Source organism: Theobroma umbraticum, unplaced genomic scaffold, assembly GCF_002168275.2.
Source record: "Theobroma umbraticum cultivar Fairchild unplaced genomic scaffold, ASM216827v3 scaffold_147.0, whole genome shotgun sequence".
Taxonomy (NCBI): domain Eukaryota; kingdom Viridiplantae; phylum Streptophyta; class Magnoliopsida; order Malvales; family Malvaceae; genus Theobroma; species Theobroma umbraticum.
The window spans coordinates 2,880,009-2,897,422 of NW_018397259.1; the positions used below are offsets into that span (position 1 = coordinate 2,880,009).

The following is a 17,414-nucleotide window of genomic DNA, read 5'->3' on the forward strand; positions in this document are numbered from 1 at the left end:
ATTAATAAACATGAACTAATACTTCCAAGCAGCCGTTAAGACATTAACCATTGCATGGTATTCCTAGTAAACCTTCACATGAAACCGCAGCCATTGAGTCTTCCTTTTACTTTCTCAAAGAGATCCCATTTTTCTGCGCCACCCACGACGTTTTGTCAGCAAAACAACGTGGGGAGAGCGCAATTTACACGGAGATCCGACCAAGGTGGAAAATTTGAAGTAGCATGACATGCAATATATCCTGTTTTGTCTTCATTTAAGATCACATCCTGCTGCTAAAAAAGATACCATCATTCATCCCCCCCTCATCCCAGCGTAACGGCTATATTTTGCCAACCCTTCTAATTATTCAAATGGTTCACTAACCCCAACGGTCCATTCCCATTTTCCCACCTACTGTTGGCCGCAACCCAACAAAATCCACCCCATCATTTATATTCCCCTCCATTTCTGACCCAAAATCTCTTAACCCCAGATATCTCTCTCTCTCTCTCTCTCTCTCCCTCTTTTTCTAACAATGGAAGCTGCCGATGCTAATCCTAGCAATGTTCAAGTTCAACATGTGACTAAAAAGTCATCCGACGAGCTGCTGAGGAAGTTTGCTGAACTGGAAGGTGACGACGATGACAAGGGTCCAGCTAGGAAGGAGTTAAGGGTGGCGGTCAAACGGCGGAAAAGAAGTACTGGTGCGGCGTTGAGGAGAAGGGAGGGTGATTATAGTCAGTGTGAGAGTCCTTCAGGCAATGGAAGCACAAGCTTGGCTGAGAGGAAATGGCTTCTTCCCCCGGCGGCCAGGCGGCGGTCGGCATTGCTGAGGCAACTTGGGATTGGGAGGTCGCAGATAAGAGCTACGGAAATCAGGAACAGCTCCCTGTTTGGCACCATTGAGAAGGTAAAGAGTTAAAAAGACTTGTTATTCTTGCACGAGGAAGTTAAAGGAGTAAGGAAATGCATATTATTTATATATTAATTTCTTTAAAAATAAAAATCAATCTCGAAATGTATAGGTGAGAAATTAATAATAAAATCATGATAATTTAATATTTGATCATTGCCTAATCGCTATTCTTATACAATTGGACATAGATATGATTATGCCCATCATTTTCAATAGAGGGGAGGGGACAAGAAAATGACCCAAACCAAAATCTTTCATCTCCAATTTTGGAAGTAGATAATAAGCTATTTCTTGTGCTAATCAAATTGAAATGATTGACTTCACAGCAGGGGCCGAGCGTCCCCTGTGAATGGCGGGCCACGAGTTTTAAATATTTTTATATTATGTATATATGTATAATTTATGAACCTCAAAATAATTTTTTAATAAATTGTTAATACAATATGTTTTATATATATTATTTAATGGACACTTAAAATAATTTTATATTAAATTATTAATATAAATAAAAAATAATAAAATGATACTATAAATTCATTTAATTTTATCCTAATTTTAAAATTGTTAAGTTTCTTCACACCTCTTTTCATCTCTTTCTTTTATTTTTCTCTTCTTTTTTATCTTTTTATTGCCAAATTACAAAAAAGCAAAGCTTTTTTTTTCTTTCTTGTTCTAATTATATTAGTATTATTTGTTTATTTTTTTCAATTCTATTCTATTTGATCATATATTTTAAGCTTCTATAGATTTTTTTTTTCAAATTTTTACAAATCATTAACTATATTCTTCTTTTTTCTTTTTTGTTATGTAATTTTATTTTCTACTTATAATTTTTTTTATTATGTGTTTTCAATAATTTTAGTCTTTAAAAATTAGAATATTATTGTATAATTCTCAAATATGGATTGTAACATTCAATTGTTGATTGTTGTTTAAAATTTCACTAATATATCATTTTTTTATTAATCTTGATTATATAATATATTTTTTTGTGTGATTTATTTAGTTTAAAGAAATTATTTATTTAGTTTTTAAACAATATTGATAATATAAGAAAAAATTATTAATTTTGTATATCGTATTTAATTATTAATATTTTATACATTAATTTTTTTCATCTTTAAATTCTCAATAAAAGTTAGCTAGTTTCGCCTCTTGCTTCATCAATAAGAAATGAGTTATAGTGACTAAAAACCCTTTTTAATTTAATAAGATAAGATAAGAAAGACTGTGGTTCATAGTTTAAAACAAAACCTAATTATTAATTAGATACCAAACATTTTCAAGCTCTTCTTTTTTGGGTTGGTTTTTTCTGTTTTCTCTTCTTCTTGGTTATACTTTTGGCCTTTTTTAATGCAGACATGGCGGAAAACTATAGAAGGAGCTTCGAAGGTTTTCATGGAGAAACACTATAACAGGCACAGGCGTCTGGTTAATGATGTTGTCTAAGTAGAGCTGATGCCTAGCTAGGAAATGGGAATTCAATTTTAGGCCTTGTAAGACTTGGGGAAGAAAGGCTCAGCAATTTGTATATGTAGTATTATTACTTACTATTCATATATATTTTTTTGTTATTAGCAAAATAAAGATTGATCAATTTCAATTCAGTCTCACTCATGGAATGCTTTTGAGTGTAAAATGTACAAATAAATATGTGATAAAGGTTACACATCAAAAAACATTTCATGAATTTTACACAGAATTAAAAGAAGTGACATGTTCAAATGCAAGGCTAGTTAACTAAGCTGTGTAGGTAATTGAGCTCAACAATGAACTGGAGAAGAAAAAGATGATCGATCTGTTTTGATTCTGAACTAGTTTTCATGACTCTGGAATTTACATATAAATACACATTGCTCCAACTTCAATGCATAAAGAGGTCAGATAAGTTGCGAAATTTACAAGATAAAATGTGTCTGTTTCTGCTGAAGTTCCAAGCCATCACATCAAAGGAGAGGAGCTTCAACAGTAGTTTCACCTTGAGAGAGCCAGCACAACACCAAGATTTTGGAAGTTCCTCTGATTGGGGACATTTTGAACTCTGTTCATTTGATATTGACAAAACCTACAGGAATCACCACCGTCTGATTGAATGTGGTGGTGGGGTCAATCAAATGTTGATGCTGGCAAAACTGCAATATCTATAATTTATTGCAACACTGTATGATTGATGGGTGGCCTTAAAGATTAAGATTGGGATGATTTTTATAGGTAAGCTAAAACACATTGACAGGCTTGTGACACACGCACACATAGACACACAAAAGGAAAAGAAAGCCTCAGTTTCACATGCCACAATGTCACATGATACTGGGTCCTTTTTAGTTTTGGAAAAGAACATAACTCTACCGCACAACAACATCCCATTTCCTCCCTCTCAAGGCTTAGTCTTTACAAAAACAGCTTGTAACTGTTGGAAGCCACCTACTCAGCTACACGCGTCTTCCTTCAATCTCTTTTATTCAGATTGTTTCGACTTGTAACTATTGAACATAACAAATATTTTCTCCAATGTAAACAAGAGAGAAGGCTCAGGCTGTGAGTTGCTCTTCTGTTTTAAGTGAGCTGACTCACAACAGAAGCTTTAACTCTGGCTGAGTTGGGGTTCTGAGCTCAGTTTCCCAATTATACGAGAAGAAGCAGATTTGAATATCTAAACTGCTTTTCCTTTCGTTATTAGAACAGCAAAAGAAAGCAATGAAGAGGGGTCCCAGATCCGGAGGTCAGCATCTGATCTTCAAATTAATGGCATCATCGTAATTCTCACCCTACGCATAAAATTAGGGAAGAAAGAAAAAGAAAAGGTTGGTCCTTTTCTTCTTTCCGTTTCTGAAAAGGAAAAAAAAAAAGAAAAGGAAAAGCATTGCTATTTCCTCATAGGCTTCGTCAACTTTTCTTTCCCTTGGCGAAGGAAAAAAAAAAACTCTTCCTGAAAAAATCCACTTTCTCTGTCTGCAACTTTTCTCTCTAAAACGCCCCCCACTTGTTCTCTGCCTTCTGATCCATCAAATTCTTCATCTTTTCTTCTCTTTCTTCACATTTCTTCTTTTTTTTTCTTCTTTAATCCATCAACTGTAACTACTACCTTCAAAGACTTAAACTTTCTTCACTTTTCCGAAAAACCCAAACCGAAATTCACTGCCTTTGATCAAAAAACTTGGTGGGGGTCTCCAAAATTTTTACTATCTAAACCTTAAAAGCCCATTTTTTTTCAACCCTATTTTTTTTCTTTCAAAGTGAAAAAGTTCAATAAAGGGTATTGTTTTTAAGGGAAATGAGGGATGTTTTCATGGTTGGCAAGGATAGCTCTCGCTTGTTGGAGACCAGTGAGTCGATATGCCCGTATGAACAAGGATAATAATAATAGCAATAATGACGAACTTGAAGAAGATTCTTCTTCTTTACGTGATTCACTTCTTTGGTGTAGAGACCTTGAAAAACACTCTTATGGTGATTTCTCCTTTGCTGTTGTTCAAGCCAATGAAATCATTGAAGATCATAGTCAAGTCGAGACCGGAAAAGATGCTACTTTTGTTGGTGTCTATGATGGACATGGTGGCCCTGATGCTTCTCGCTTTATCTCTGATCATCTCTTTCAAAATCTAATTAGTAGGTTCCCTTTTTTATCTTTTAAAAATTACCTATTTTCTTTATTTCTTTTCTTTATTTTTGTTTTTTCTTTGTATGAATGCTTTCTGCTTTAATGGATAATTCGTTGAGTTATTTAGGAATTTTTGATGAGTGGATGCTTTTTTTTTTCTTCTTTTTCCTTTTGTTTTCTTAATTTGGGGTTTATTTTTTGTTGCTTTTTCTTTGGTTGGTTTTGTTGATTTGTGCTAATTATGTGTTTTTTGGATGAATTTTTGGGTAGTGAGCTGAGCTCTTAGGTATATATACTTGGTGTTATGTCTTTGTGGTAGTATATTTTGTACATATGTTGGTAATGTTGTGAATTTTGTAAATTTGATGTGTGGAATTTTTGTGGGTTGCCTTCTTTTTTCTTTTAAGTTTTTCTTCACTCTTAATTTTTGCTAACTTTCTTTTAATATACACAACTTGATTGTATCTTTAGCCATCTTGTAGAATTCTTTGCTTAGATATATTTATGTCCTTTTCCATATTTGTTTGAATTTAGTTTTTGTTGGTTTCCGCATTTGTTTTTCACTGCAGTAGGCTATGATTGATGCTGGTTTATAGCAACCTTATTTGAATTTGTATGTGTCTGTTGTCTATTTTCTTGGAGCTTACTGCAAAAATGGTGTGATGTCACACAGAGTTGGATTTCTTTTTGGAATTCTGACTTTAGTAAATGAAAATTTTGTTTTTAATGTTATAACTAATATGGCTTAAATATCATGTCTAGTGTTAACAAAGAAAGTAAATTACAGTTGACTTTGAAAACTCAAAATTCGCTTAACAAAGTTAAGGCTGCAAAATTTCATTCATTGGGATATACTTGGGACTAGACATTGGATTATTACAAAGTCAGAGGAATTGCAACTTTTTCTAATATCCTGTGATGATTCCTAAATCCAAAGACTAGAACTTATTTCTGTATGATAAGCAAAGAGAAGAATGATATATGACTATATGCTGAATAAATTTACATTTCATATGCCATGGCTCTATAGTTGCAAATTCTCTTTACAGTCAAGCAGTCTTACAATAAGGAAGATGTTCGTGTAAGCTTTAACAAAGATGATTGTGTTCTTCCTTCAAAATACATAAACTGTTTAGTTTGTATTAGATGCATTTCTTGAGATCACTCTCATGTCTTTTTCAATGCCTTTTAGTAATTCATTCTTGAACGGATCTTACATATCATTTAACAGGGCTTGCTCGAGCAAATGGAACCATTTCTGAAGATATTCTTGGAAGTGCTTTTTCCGCAACTGAAGATGGGTTTCTTACTCTTGTACGTAGGACATGTGGAATAAAACCATTAATTGCAGCAATTGGATCTTGTTGTCTGGTTGGAGTTATATGGAGGGGAACATTATACATTGCTAATTTGGGTGATTCTCGAGCTGTAATTGGTTATTTAGGTAGATCAAATAAGATAGTTGCTGAGCAGTTGACTAGAGATCATAATGCTAGTATAGAGGAGGTCAGACAGGAACTCAGGTCATTGCATCCAGATGATTCTCATATTGTTGTTATGAAGCATGGAGTATGGCGTATTAAAGGCATCATTCAGGTATGATCTCTTTTGTTCAGTGTCATCTGCTCTCCATGTTTTATGCTATGATGTATGTGTGTTGTTACATAGGGGGACCACAAAAAGACTGGCTCACTTTTTTTTTTCTTTTTTTAACTGAATCTCTTTTCATAGGCAATAATGGAGCACAATTTTCTTGCATATGTTTTTAAGATTGTTTGGGATAGTTACACCCCTGAGTGTATCAATTCAAGTTAGCTGTGTTTAGTTTTCTGTTATGTGATTATCAGGGGATGAATGCTGTGGTCTAATGGCTGTGGAATCATCAAATATTAGATTATTAATTGAAATATCATGATCAAACAGGCTAGTTTGCAGGAGAAGCCTTTTACCCTTTTTATAATCTCCTTCCATTGCATATGAAATCCCTGTCTTCAGACTACATTGTTGGGATTACTCTTTCTGTCATTCAGTCAATATCTTTCTCTCTCTCTCTTAAGTTTATTTGATTGATGGGATTATTGGTGCCATATGTACATCGCTCATAGGTCTTTGTAGCATGTCGTTTCATGGTATTCGCATCTGCTTTAGGATTACCTTATTCTTTTCTTATTTTATGATCTTTTTTCAGCTTCAGATATAGCACTTTTTCATAATAAAGTTGTAGTAATGTCAATAAGTTAATAATACATAATTGGAATGTCAAGAAGCTCATTACATGGTAGCAGAAACCACCTCAAAATCTTTAGTTGTTGGTTTTGCAATATTGATATGAAGGCAGCCCCTGCAAATTTCATTTGCTGATCAAAACTGAAGTTCTAAACTATGCATAGTCATCTATACCTCTAGAAGTATGTCCTTTTAAGATGCACCATCTGGCTTTTTCCTTATCCAGATAGCTTGAGGCTTTCTAGAATGATATGGCAGCTTTCCTTAGTTTGAGTTGCTAGCAGCTATATATGTGATGGCTAGAACTATCTTTGTAATGGAAAAGGTGTAAGAGGATCAATTTCAGAAATACTCTTTAACTTTTCTTGATGAATTTATTGCTGTTATTGGTACACTATAATAAGTATATTCAGCGAGCTGGGCTCCGTAGTTGGTTCTTAATATGAACATTTATTGTCAAAATCTATGATGTTTCTTTCACTTGATTCAGTGATCAATTTGATGTTGGTTTCCTTGCAATACAATCTGCTTGTGTTTTGACTTATCTATCTTCTTTTGTTTTTGCCTATGAAATGGTAACAGGTATCCAGATCTATCGGAGATGCATACTTGAAGCGACCAGAGTTTTCTCTTGATCCTTCTTTCCCACGATTTCACCTCTCTGAACCCATTCGTCGACCTGTGCTAACAGCCGAACCATCCATGTGCACCAGGGTTTTACAACCTAGTGATAAGTTTCTAATTTTTGCATCTGATGGACTTTGGGAACATTTGACAAATCAGCAGGCTGTCGACATTGTGTATAACTATCCACGAGCAGTAAGTACCATTTTGAGTGCATCTTCGTTTACCATTGAACTCCAATTCACTTTTTCACTCTCTCTCCAAAAATGTTAGGGAATTGCAAAGAGGCTTATTAAAACAGCTTTAAACGAGGCAGCTAGGAAAAGAGAGATGAGATATGACGATCTTAAGAAGGTTGATAAAGGGATTAGGCGGTTTTTCCATGATGATATTACAGTTGTTGTCATCTTTATAGACCATGAGTCGCTGGGTGCAAAGATGTCTGTGCCAGAGCAGTCTGTTCGTGGGTTCGTCGAAACCACTGGACCATCAAACTTTAACATTCTTTAAGGATTGCTGTAAAATGCATGGTCTATCATCTGAATTAATACCTTGTGACGTAAAATAAGCAGTGGGGTTGTGGTGAAGTTCAGCAAGTTTCTGTATGAATCATACGTTTTTTTTTTCTTTTTCTTCCAAAAGTTTCTCTGCCTTGCGTTTCCTTTCTCCTCCCATTATCAAGCAAGTCTTGGAAAAAGTTTGAGCTGATTTTCATTGTTATATTTTGATATGCAACTCATGATGATAGCCCTGATAGGAGAATGCTGCGTTTTCTCTTCTCTTTTTGTCCTTTCCATCCTCATTTCTATGGGCATTTTTCACCCTTCATCTTGTTCCAGATGATGAAGTTGTATATATTCAACATGTCCAATTCATGTGCTTCGATTCAATAAAATGCTGCTTCTCAAAAGACAAAAATTAGATTAATTATATTTGTATGAAGCTGGTTAAGCAATTAGCAGTAAAACCTTTTCTTGAGGGCATCTCAGCATGTTCATGATTCCTGAACCATGTTGATTAGCGAGTGCTTGCTTTCCATAATTTTACAAGTCTGAGATTTTAATTTGGAAGTATCGGATTTAATTATTGAGATAGATGGATTTAAGATATATAAGATTAGATATAATTACGGATTTAAATTTTAATATAAGGGGATGAGACTTATAAGGTGGGATAAGAAATGTATATGACATTTCAATATTACAATTAAAGAAGGAATAGGTTTTAAACTTGTGACTTTATGTAAAACAATAGCTGCCTAGTTGGCGTCCCAGAAAGTTCCAAATTCATGATAAAATGATGATTAGGAAACTCATCGCAGAAAAAGAAAAAACCGTAGAATAATTGGTCTTGTGTATTACATGAAGGCTCGTGAAATTATAATGAAAAGAATTTCTGATTCAATCCAAAACCAAATCAGTAACAATACACAATGCTTCTACAATCAAATAGTAATTATAAAAAAAAAAAATTGAACCGCTCCATGTTCATCTTCTGGACATCAACAGTGGAAAACAACAGAAGGAAACAAAAAAAAAAAAAAGAGAGAGGAAAAAATGAAAATAAATTAAAAAGAAAAAGGAAGGAAAGAAAGAAAAGATAGAAATAGAAAGCACTTGATTTATAAGCCTTGCCGTGATACAAAATGTGTAGTGTATATCTCTTCACCCCCACCTCTTGCTTTTGCGTAACTAGAAGCATTTCCTGTGTACAATTGATGGCCCTGACTCGTCATACTCTGCCTTTGCAATCCACATCTGCAAAGAAAATATCCACCCTTAAATTTACCTTTTTTTCTTTTAATATCTTAAAATCCGGATTTCTTTAAGTATTATCAAAAGAAAATGTCAGGAACGGAAATTGCCTAAACTGTTCTCCATCAGGAATCAGTTTAGAACATGAGGGTTTATTGCTATTCAGAGCGAGACGATATGTCTTGCCCTAGTAGCACAATAAATTTTTTGACTTTTTAAGTAGAGACATTGTTACTGTATGGTAACTCATAACAAACAATGCAAAGTTGTTTACAAGTATTTGTAACGAACTAAAGTGATTCCAAAGCATATTTTATGTAAAACACAAGATTCAAAAAAATTATAAAGGTATCAATGGGGTATGATTGGTTTTTCTTCATAAAAAAAGGACACAATACCTGCTGGAAGGTGCTGAGGGATGCCAAAATGGAACCTCCAATCCAAACACTGTACTTCCTCTCTGGTGGTGCAACCACTTTAATCTTCATGCTGCTTGGAGCTAATGCTGTAATTTCCTTGCTCATCCTGTCAGCGATTCCAGGGAACATAGTGGAGCCACCACTGAGGACAATATTTCCATAGAGATCCTTCCTAATATCGACATCACACTTCATGATAGAGTTGTATGTTGTTTCATGTATGCCTGCAGCTTCCATCCCAATCATGGATGGCTGGAAGAGGACTTCTGGACAGCGGAATCGTTCAGCCCCAATAGTAATAACCTGTCCATCTGGTAGCTCATAGCTTTTCTCCACAGTAGAGCTGGTCTTTGCAGTCTCCAGCTCTTGTTCATAGTCAAGAGCAATGTAAGCTAGTTTCTCCTTCATGTCCCTCACAATTTCCCGCTCTGCAGTAGTTGTGAAAGAGTAACCACGCTCTGTTAAAATTTTCATGAGGGCGTCTGTGAGATCACGACCAGCTAGGTCGAGACGCAAGATGGCATGTGGGAGAGCATAGCCTTCATAGATAGGAACTGTGTGGCTCACACCATCCCCAGAGTCCAATACAATACCTAAACAATAACCATGCATATTAGGGCAAGGTCATGAAACCTGTTCATTCAGAAAAACAATCACTTCTATAACAAGTCCAAAATATACTCAGTAGGTAGACCAAGTTATTGTTTTCACAAGAGAAACAAAAAGATTGCTCTAGATAATTTATGGAGATCATGGAAACAGGAAATTGCAGGACATCTGAAATTCCCGTAACCAAGCTGTTTACCATTGTTCCCAAAGTCACAACAAGAGCAATATGCATATATGAAATGTAAAGTGATGTGTTTACATGGGCTTCCATGGATATTAGATTTACCATGCCTGATCATGACTAATTAACTCAGCTCATTTGTGTTTCTAACAATATCTAGGCAGGAAGATTTCCAATTTCATACATTACAAAAATTTTCAAGTAACTCATTTCAATCATGAATCTGGACCTATAATCAGATGGACATAATTTCATGCATTATTTTGAACAGACAAGAAGCAGATGATGAAAGTGCTTACCCGTTGTACGACCACTGGCATACAAGGAAAGAACAGCCTGGATAGCAACATACATAGCAGGGGTGTTGAACGTCTCAAACATAATTTGAGTCATTTTCTCACGATTGGCCTTGGGGTTAAGAGGAGCTTCTGTGAGGAGAACAGGATGCTCCTCAGGGGCAACCCGAAGCTCATTGTAGAAGGTATGATGCCAGATTTTCTCCATGTCATCCCAATTGCTAACAATACCATGCTCAATTGGATATTTCAACGTCAAAATACCTCTCTTAGATTGAGCCTCATCTCCCACATAGGCATCTTTTTGACCCATACCAACCATCACACCTGTGTGACGTGGGCGACCAACAATGCTAGGGAAAACAGCTCTTGGAGCATCATCTCCGGCAAATCCAGCCTGAAAAGTATGACATCAATCAGCATCTAAAAATTTTGAATGCACTAACCAACAAATCCAACACGCTTTTCCAAACTTAATATTATCATCATACAGCAATAAAAGGAAATGGAGATCAGATAATTGAGTACCTTGACCATTCCAGTCCCATTGTCACAAACAAGTGGCTGAACATCCTCGTTTTCTGCCATTTTTCTATTGCCTGTTTCATACACATCCGATACCAACATCAATAATCATAAATACACAAGATGATCTCATATCAGAATCTGATACATCCCATCACTATAAACTATTTGTAAGATGTGACACTTTTAATCCACTTGAGACTATACAATACATATGATCCGTAGCCCAAAATGACATCATAACTATTCATAAACAAGGAATAAGAGTAGCATTGTTCCCTCCATCCTCAACTGAAAATGAACTTCAATTGAGGAACTCAATATGCAGATTCTCGATTCCACCATTGATCTAACTCCTTACACGAATTTAAGAACCAGAAAATTTAGCATAAAATCTCACATATTACCACAAGATAATGCAGAAGAATTATCAATAATTAAACGCGAAATTAAGTAAAAACTCAGAATTTTACATTAAAATGATCTTGAAATTGAAGATCTAAGCATCGAAATCCAATCTAATTAGTACCATAAAATTAATAGAAAAATCAAATGAACAAGCAAAATAACGATTACCAACAAAAAAAATTAAATTTAAAAATACAAGAAATACCTTTCTCTCTCTCTCTCCTTTCTTTGCTGCTGTTTGAACGGACTGTTGAGTTCGTGGGAATGTGCGGTTAAGGTACCCGCCCTCGTTGTTTTAAAAAAGGAAGGTGGTGCAAATGAAACTCCGCTTCAAATGTAAATTCACCTTAAATGCACCCCAAATTCGATTTCCGAAGATCTTGGCCGTCCGTTTCCAATTTCCTCATTGACGGACCCCATTTCTCGTCATGTTCACGGTGGAAACAGCTGGCGCCCTCTCGGTTTAACAATATGTGTAGACGGATCTACCGCTCTTTAAATAAGGTGTTTTTTCTTTTTTTTTACAAGTAGGACTCCATACAATCTCTCTTAGGACTTCAAGGGGTAGATTAGTCCTTAGAAAGACCCTACCAAATAAAGAAAAAAATTTTCTAAATTAAATTTCCTTTTTCCTCACTTTAGTGTTGGACTAATTATACATAGGATCATACAATAAAAAGAAAAGAAGAAAGAAATAAAGGAAAAGTAGGCAATCTGCCAACTCAGCACTCGGTTCCCAACTCTTCGCAGTTAATGACCAATTTTATTCGGCTGGGCTCACTTCTACCTACACTTGTCTGATCCTCTGATATTCTCTTGACTCCAAAGCCGGATCAACGTCGAACATCAATAAGTTGACATGATTAACGGGAGATTTGGCGTTCGATTGTGTGCAAGCATATGTAACGTGCGATGCATTACCGTTAAATAAAAACACACAACGTGGTCGCCCACCTCGGTCACCGAGATTTAGATGTTTGACCACTTCTATTTCTTTTCTAAAGAGAATTACCAAAGATATATAATATTTAATTATTGTTTAATTAATTAAATTACCTCTCTCTCTATATATATATATGCATACGTATTCTCTTTTACTTATAGTTACTCTCACATGGTAAAACTCAAGTTAAAACAAAGTAAATAAATAGTTACATAAGACCCAACTTTCTTTGGTTGACATTTCTTTTAGTTAAACTAATTACTGCAGTTGTTTTCATGCCAAAGTTGTTATAGTTGGAAACCAAACAAAAACACGAATTTACTTTACTTTAATCATGCTTAACATGGAACGAACATAATTATGGAAGCAAATGAGATGGCTTTTGGCCACATCTTTATTCATGTGAACGTCTCTACCTTTTAGATTATGGCCGGCTATCATCTCACAATCGGCCCCGCACGAATGCAAAGACAAACCTTTTCTTTTTTTTGTTGATGGAGGTCACTGCTCACTACTCAACTCCCTAGTGATCCAGCAATGTATCAATATGAGTTTTCTAGTCTAAAAGTGCGATCATGTGCTTTTGTTTATTTGCACTTCATTCATTTTAGTTAACTGTCAGTCGCATATGGTTAGGGTTGGTTGGAGGTTTAAACCCAAATATTAAAGTTTGTATGAATCCCTTTTTGTTATTGCACTTTGACATTGGTTATGTCTCATTCCGATCTCTAAGATGAAACAGATTTTAGCATAATCATGATTATTACTTGCTTTAGATATCAAATTAATAGTAAGAGGTTACTTACTTTTTTTAGGTTTGCAATCTTGTTTTTTGGATATTGCTTAGTCCAATTGATGTTTTATAAGTTTTAAATTTATAAATAAATATTTTCTTTTATCTAATAAATATATTTTTTAAATTAAAAATAAAAACATATTACATTTACCCTTCCCATTATAATATTTCTGTTACGATATTTAGCTTAGGTATTAGTTGGTACAAGCCATGACATTGAAGAGAGTTTTAATTCGGTTGACGTCATCAACAATGCATTCGGTGTACGCTTTGTCTAGAAGCTGTCAGGCGTTGCGGTCCCGCTTATGCCCTAACAATGAAACAATCAAAATGCAGCGAAACTGACACCATTGCCTTGCCGGGTGGGAGTCAGTCGGATCATGTTAGCCCAACCCACACACACTTTGCGAAGAATTAAAAGTAGTTCGTTCCAGCCTGGTCATTCCAAAAAGATATTGACCAAACGGTGGACAAATGCGTGGGCCCTGCAGCACTACATTTCCATTGTGTTGCAATCGTAACATACAATTTGCCAGTGTTATTTTATCATTCAACATAAAAATTCTTCCATAGGTTCCTCAAGAGACACCCTATTAAGTGTAAGAACTTGAAGCTCCAACTTAAATGTCTCAGAATCTGGATTTTGCAAATGGGGAAGGGTGTGGGAGAGGGCTACATTTCATTATATTAGTGTGCTGTCCATGTATTGCACTCTGAAATGAACTAAATATAGAGTTTTCATTTTTAACTGTAGTATATGATACTTGGAGAAATAGACTAAGGATAATTTAATCAACATATAGAATAGCTGTCAAAGGTTTCAACTGTAGAAAATATTTTGTTGCAAAAGATACTACTATTATATCTGTAGGCATTTTAGTGGTTTGCTAATAAGTTTTTTTACAAAATGTGGATCAAAAGCTTGCAATTGAATGGTGTATATTTAACAATATGGATGCAAGATCGTTGCTTTCATACAAAAAGGATAAAGTATTTTCATCTATAATTGTCAAAATACCAATAGTTGAAAAGTAGGCTTGTCGTGGATTTAGTGATTTTTTACATTTGTTTCTAGGATTTTATGTCAAATTGTAATCAAACAATTGTAGTTTTAGGTAAAAGTGTGCAATTGAAATAATGTGTGAATGTAATGATCTCAGGGTAGTAAAAATTTTATAATATGTTTTTCAAAAAGATACACTAAGAATGGTAGAGGAATTGGAGAAAAACAATTATATAATAATAAAATGAATCAGATGGTGTGAAAATTGTATAAATTAATAGAATTTTACACAAAATAATAAAAGTACAATGTATTTTATATGTATATATATATAAACAAAAACCATTAACAGAACAAATATAACATTTGAAGGGGTGTATGAACATCCAATTAACAATATCCAAAGAAAAAATAATTATATCAATATGATAAGAAATTTCAAAAAGTCAAGGATTATGCCAATCAAAAATTTATGTTGGCAGCAAAAATTAGGTCTAGAGAATAAAAACACACACATACAGGGGTATATGCGAATGTGCTGCTTTTTTCAACTGTTTCATTATAAAACCATTCTAAAAAGCTCGAGACAAAAATTTGTAATAAAACTTTGAACCTTAATTATTTGAATCAGTCTTATTTATAGAACAAAACAACAATAAATAAAGGACAACAGTCAAACTAACAACCCCAAATCCTAATGAAAAACCTCATAAGAATCCCCAATAGTTGAATCAAGCGACTTAAAACTAAACGCAAAAGCTAAAACTAAAATCTCGAAGCCAAACATAAGAAGAAAAAAAATCTAGAAGTGATCGGCTATTGGGAACATGAAGAAACACAAGAAGACAATAAGCATATAAACCTTAAGAATAAAAGAGCAAACCTCTAATACACCCTCAACCAAAAGCAAACAAAACTTAATCAAAAAAAAAAAAAGGAAACAAAAACCCAAAGTTAAGTTCAAAAGCCCAAAAACAGAAGCTCCAAAATCAAGCAAAAGCCTGAAAACCCACACCCCACTAACCCTAAGCCAAAAAATCCATGTGTCAAGCCGAAAACCTCTTCATGTGTCAAGTTAGGAACCCTTCGGGCATCCTTTTACTATAGTAATGAATAACAAAAGATCATATATATAATTGTTAATAATTTTTACATTTATATATAAAGCTATAGATTGGATTAGCTCAGAAAATAAATTTGAATGCAATAAAGATCTATTGCAGCACTAGCAATGGATCTATATTGTGTCTATATAGAAGACTTGCCCACCTGCTTTTTGCTTTGTGCATTTCCAAGAGATTGGTTTTCCATAAAAGTGGCAAAAAGGGCGGCTGAGTGAACCGAAAGGAAATCCTCTATCCCTAAACTGTGCTCCCTTCCCTACCCCGCTTATATTATTTTGCCATGTTTCTCTTGGGTTTAAACTTTGTTTAATCGGACGAAAAATGTTAGTTAATGGCAGCTTTGATTTTTAGGTCCCTACAGCGTTTTACCTTCTTCTTCTATCTCTTACACTTCTCTTTTCGTTAGCTTTTCTTTCACAATCTTTGCAGGAGATGTTTCTTCCTATTCTTTTAATAGATTGTTTCCACTAGTTCAGCCTTCTTGCAAGTTTTTTGTTTGTAAACTCAATCTAGACAATAATCAAATCTTCCTCTAGATCAAAAGCAAAACTAAAGAACCAAAAGGAACTTACTGTTACAGAAAGAATAAGCCATGAAAATGTATGTACCCAAGGATGAACTTAAACATTTTTTAAATAGTATCATAATTAAAATAATAATAATAATTAATTTTCTTTTCAATTTAGGATCTGTCCAGAGGATATTTAAATCAAATTCAACGTGATTTTGTTTAAAAAGATTATGGAGTATCATCATTAGTAAAATTATATTGTTGTTGCCTAGAATCTAAGATTTATGAAACAATTTCTTGTATTTTAAACTATCTTTTCATAACTTATTTATTCAAAAACTTGTTAAAAATTATTCCTCATTTCTCATTAGTATAAATTAAAATATTAGAATAAATAAAATATGATCTTGCATAACAAATTATCATGTTCAACAATTAACAATTTGACAAATATATATTTATTGATCAAACCTAAATATAAGCATCCACAAACCATATAAAGTTAAATACATAAATCAAATAATCAAACAACATTTTACAAAATAAATAAAAAAAGAAAGACTCATAATTTTAAAATATTATTTGACATGCAATATTATTTTCTATTCGCTAGATTTTGTTTGAGTCCCAAACTATCAAATTAATCAAAAAATATATATACATGAAGTTTTTAAAAACTTAATTTGAGTTAAAAATTACTTACGATTGACGTCTAGATGAGTTATTTTATAAAGAGTGAAAAACGCAACCAAGGACCGTGAAGAGAAAGCGTCACTACGGATTTCAAGAGTAAGACTTGAAATTTTTTTTCGGAGAAGGAGAGCAGTTTAGATTGCATTAAATCCAAAAAATCCTTTTAAAATACTTAAAAATGACACTTTGATCTCTTTTATTTTAAAATGATATTTTTGGTCCCTTGATTGTTAACACTGTTAATCTACGGTTAAAAAAAAAATTAGACTTAATACTACATAAATTTTTTAAGATATAAATATCATTTATATTATTTTTTAATTTAAACAAATTCTCTTTTTAAAAAAATCTACTAATCATTTCCTCCAAAACCTTAATCAGAAAAAAAAAACCTAAAAAATTTTGATTTGAAGGTTAGGAAATTTGATGCTATATCTACCTTAAAAAACCATAAATTTTTTTCTTAAGGTAAAGGCTATTTTCATCAAATTCTTTATTTCTTCAATAGTTTGAGAATTTTTTGCATTGAAAAGAATATATTAAAAAGTAAATTTTTTGTTTAATGAGGGATATTTTAAATTTGATGGTATCGGGTCAAGAGATTAATTTTTTACAATGATTACTAATCTTGTTGAAAAATTTTTACCCAACATTTGTTCATTGAGACTAGGATGTAGAGTGAGATAAAAATATTTTAACTTGATTATTATATATAAAAAGTTTTAAGTTTATTTTCTTCTCTATCAAATATTGAATTTTACTAAGAATCAAAGTGAGACAAATAACCATGTTTAGAATTTTAT

The 17,414-nt window shown here is 33.5% G+C and overlaps 3 protein-coding genes across 3 annotated transcripts; 2 read left to right on the forward strand and 1 right to left on the reverse strand.

Moving 5' to 3' along the window:
• Positions 1-389: 389 nt before the first annotated feature.
• On the forward strand, positions 390-2,590 carry LOC110415587 (uncharacterized). Its single transcript, XM_021427286.2, has 2 exons — positions 390-892; positions 2,258-2,590. Exons 1-2 carry the CDS (start codon positions 518-520, stop codon positions 2,345-2,347), a joined length of 465 nt encoding a protein of 154 aa, XP_021282961.1. The 5' UTR covers positions 390-517; the 3' UTR covers positions 2,348-2,590.
• An 866-nt stretch (positions 2,591-3,456) lies between these two features.
• On the forward strand, positions 3,457-8,132 carry LOC110415083 (Protein phosphatase 2C family protein). The gene is made up of 4 exons (XM_021426571.2): positions 3,457-4,507; positions 5,731-6,095; positions 7,308-7,544; positions 7,623-8,132. Exons 1-4 carry the CDS (start codon positions 4,180-4,182, stop codon positions 7,857-7,859), a joined length of 1,167 nt encoding a protein of 388 aa, XP_021282246.1. The 5' UTR covers positions 3,457-4,179; the 3' UTR covers positions 7,860-8,132.
• Positions 8,133-8,666: 534 nt separating this feature from the next.
• On the reverse strand, positions 8,667-11,906 carry LOC110415084 (actin-like). The gene is made up of 5 exons (XM_021426572.2): positions 11,747-11,906; positions 11,137-11,207; positions 10,612-11,005; positions 9,502-10,115; positions 8,667-9,106 (listed from the first exon to the last, which is right to left on the reverse strand). Exons 2-5 carry the CDS (start codon positions 11,194-11,196, stop codon positions 9,041-9,043), a joined length of 1,134 nt encoding a protein of 377 aa, XP_021282247.1. The 5' UTR covers positions 11,197-11,207; positions 11,747-11,906; the 3' UTR covers positions 8,667-9,040.
• Between the last annotated feature and the right edge of the window lie 5,508 nt (positions 11,907-17,414).

Coding starts and splice junctions, on each gene's coding strand:
- LOC110415587 (XM_021427286.2), top strand. CDS start 518: ATGGAAGCTGCCGATGCTAATCCTAGCAATGTTCAAGTTCAACATGTG. Junction 893..2,257: donor TGTTTGGCACCATTGAGAAG/GTAAAGAGTTAA, acceptor TTTTTAATGCAG/ACATGGCGGAAAACTATAGA.
- LOC110415083 (XM_021426571.2), top strand. CDS start 4,180: ATGTTTTCATGGTTGGCAAGGATAGCTCTCGCTTGTTGGAGACCAGTG. Junction 4,508..5,730: donor TCTCTTTCAAAATCTAATTA/GTAGGTTCCCTT, acceptor ATCATTTAACAG/GGCTTGCTCGAGCAAATGGA. Junction 6,096..7,307: donor GTATTAAAGGCATCATTCAG/GTATGATCTCTT, acceptor AAATGGTAACAG/GTATCCAGATCTATCGGAGA.
- LOC110415084 (XM_021426572.2), bottom strand. CDS start 11,196: ATGGCAGAAAACGAGGATGTTCAGCCACTTGTTTGTGACAATGGGACT. Junction 10,116..10,611: donor TGCCAGTGGTCGTACAACGG/GTAAGCACTTTC, acceptor GTTATTGTTTAG/GTATTGTATTGGACTCTGGG. Junction 9,107..9,501: donor CCCTCAGCACCTTCCAGCAG/GTATTGTGTCCT, acceptor TTTTCTTTGCAG/ATGTGGATTGCAAAGGCAGA.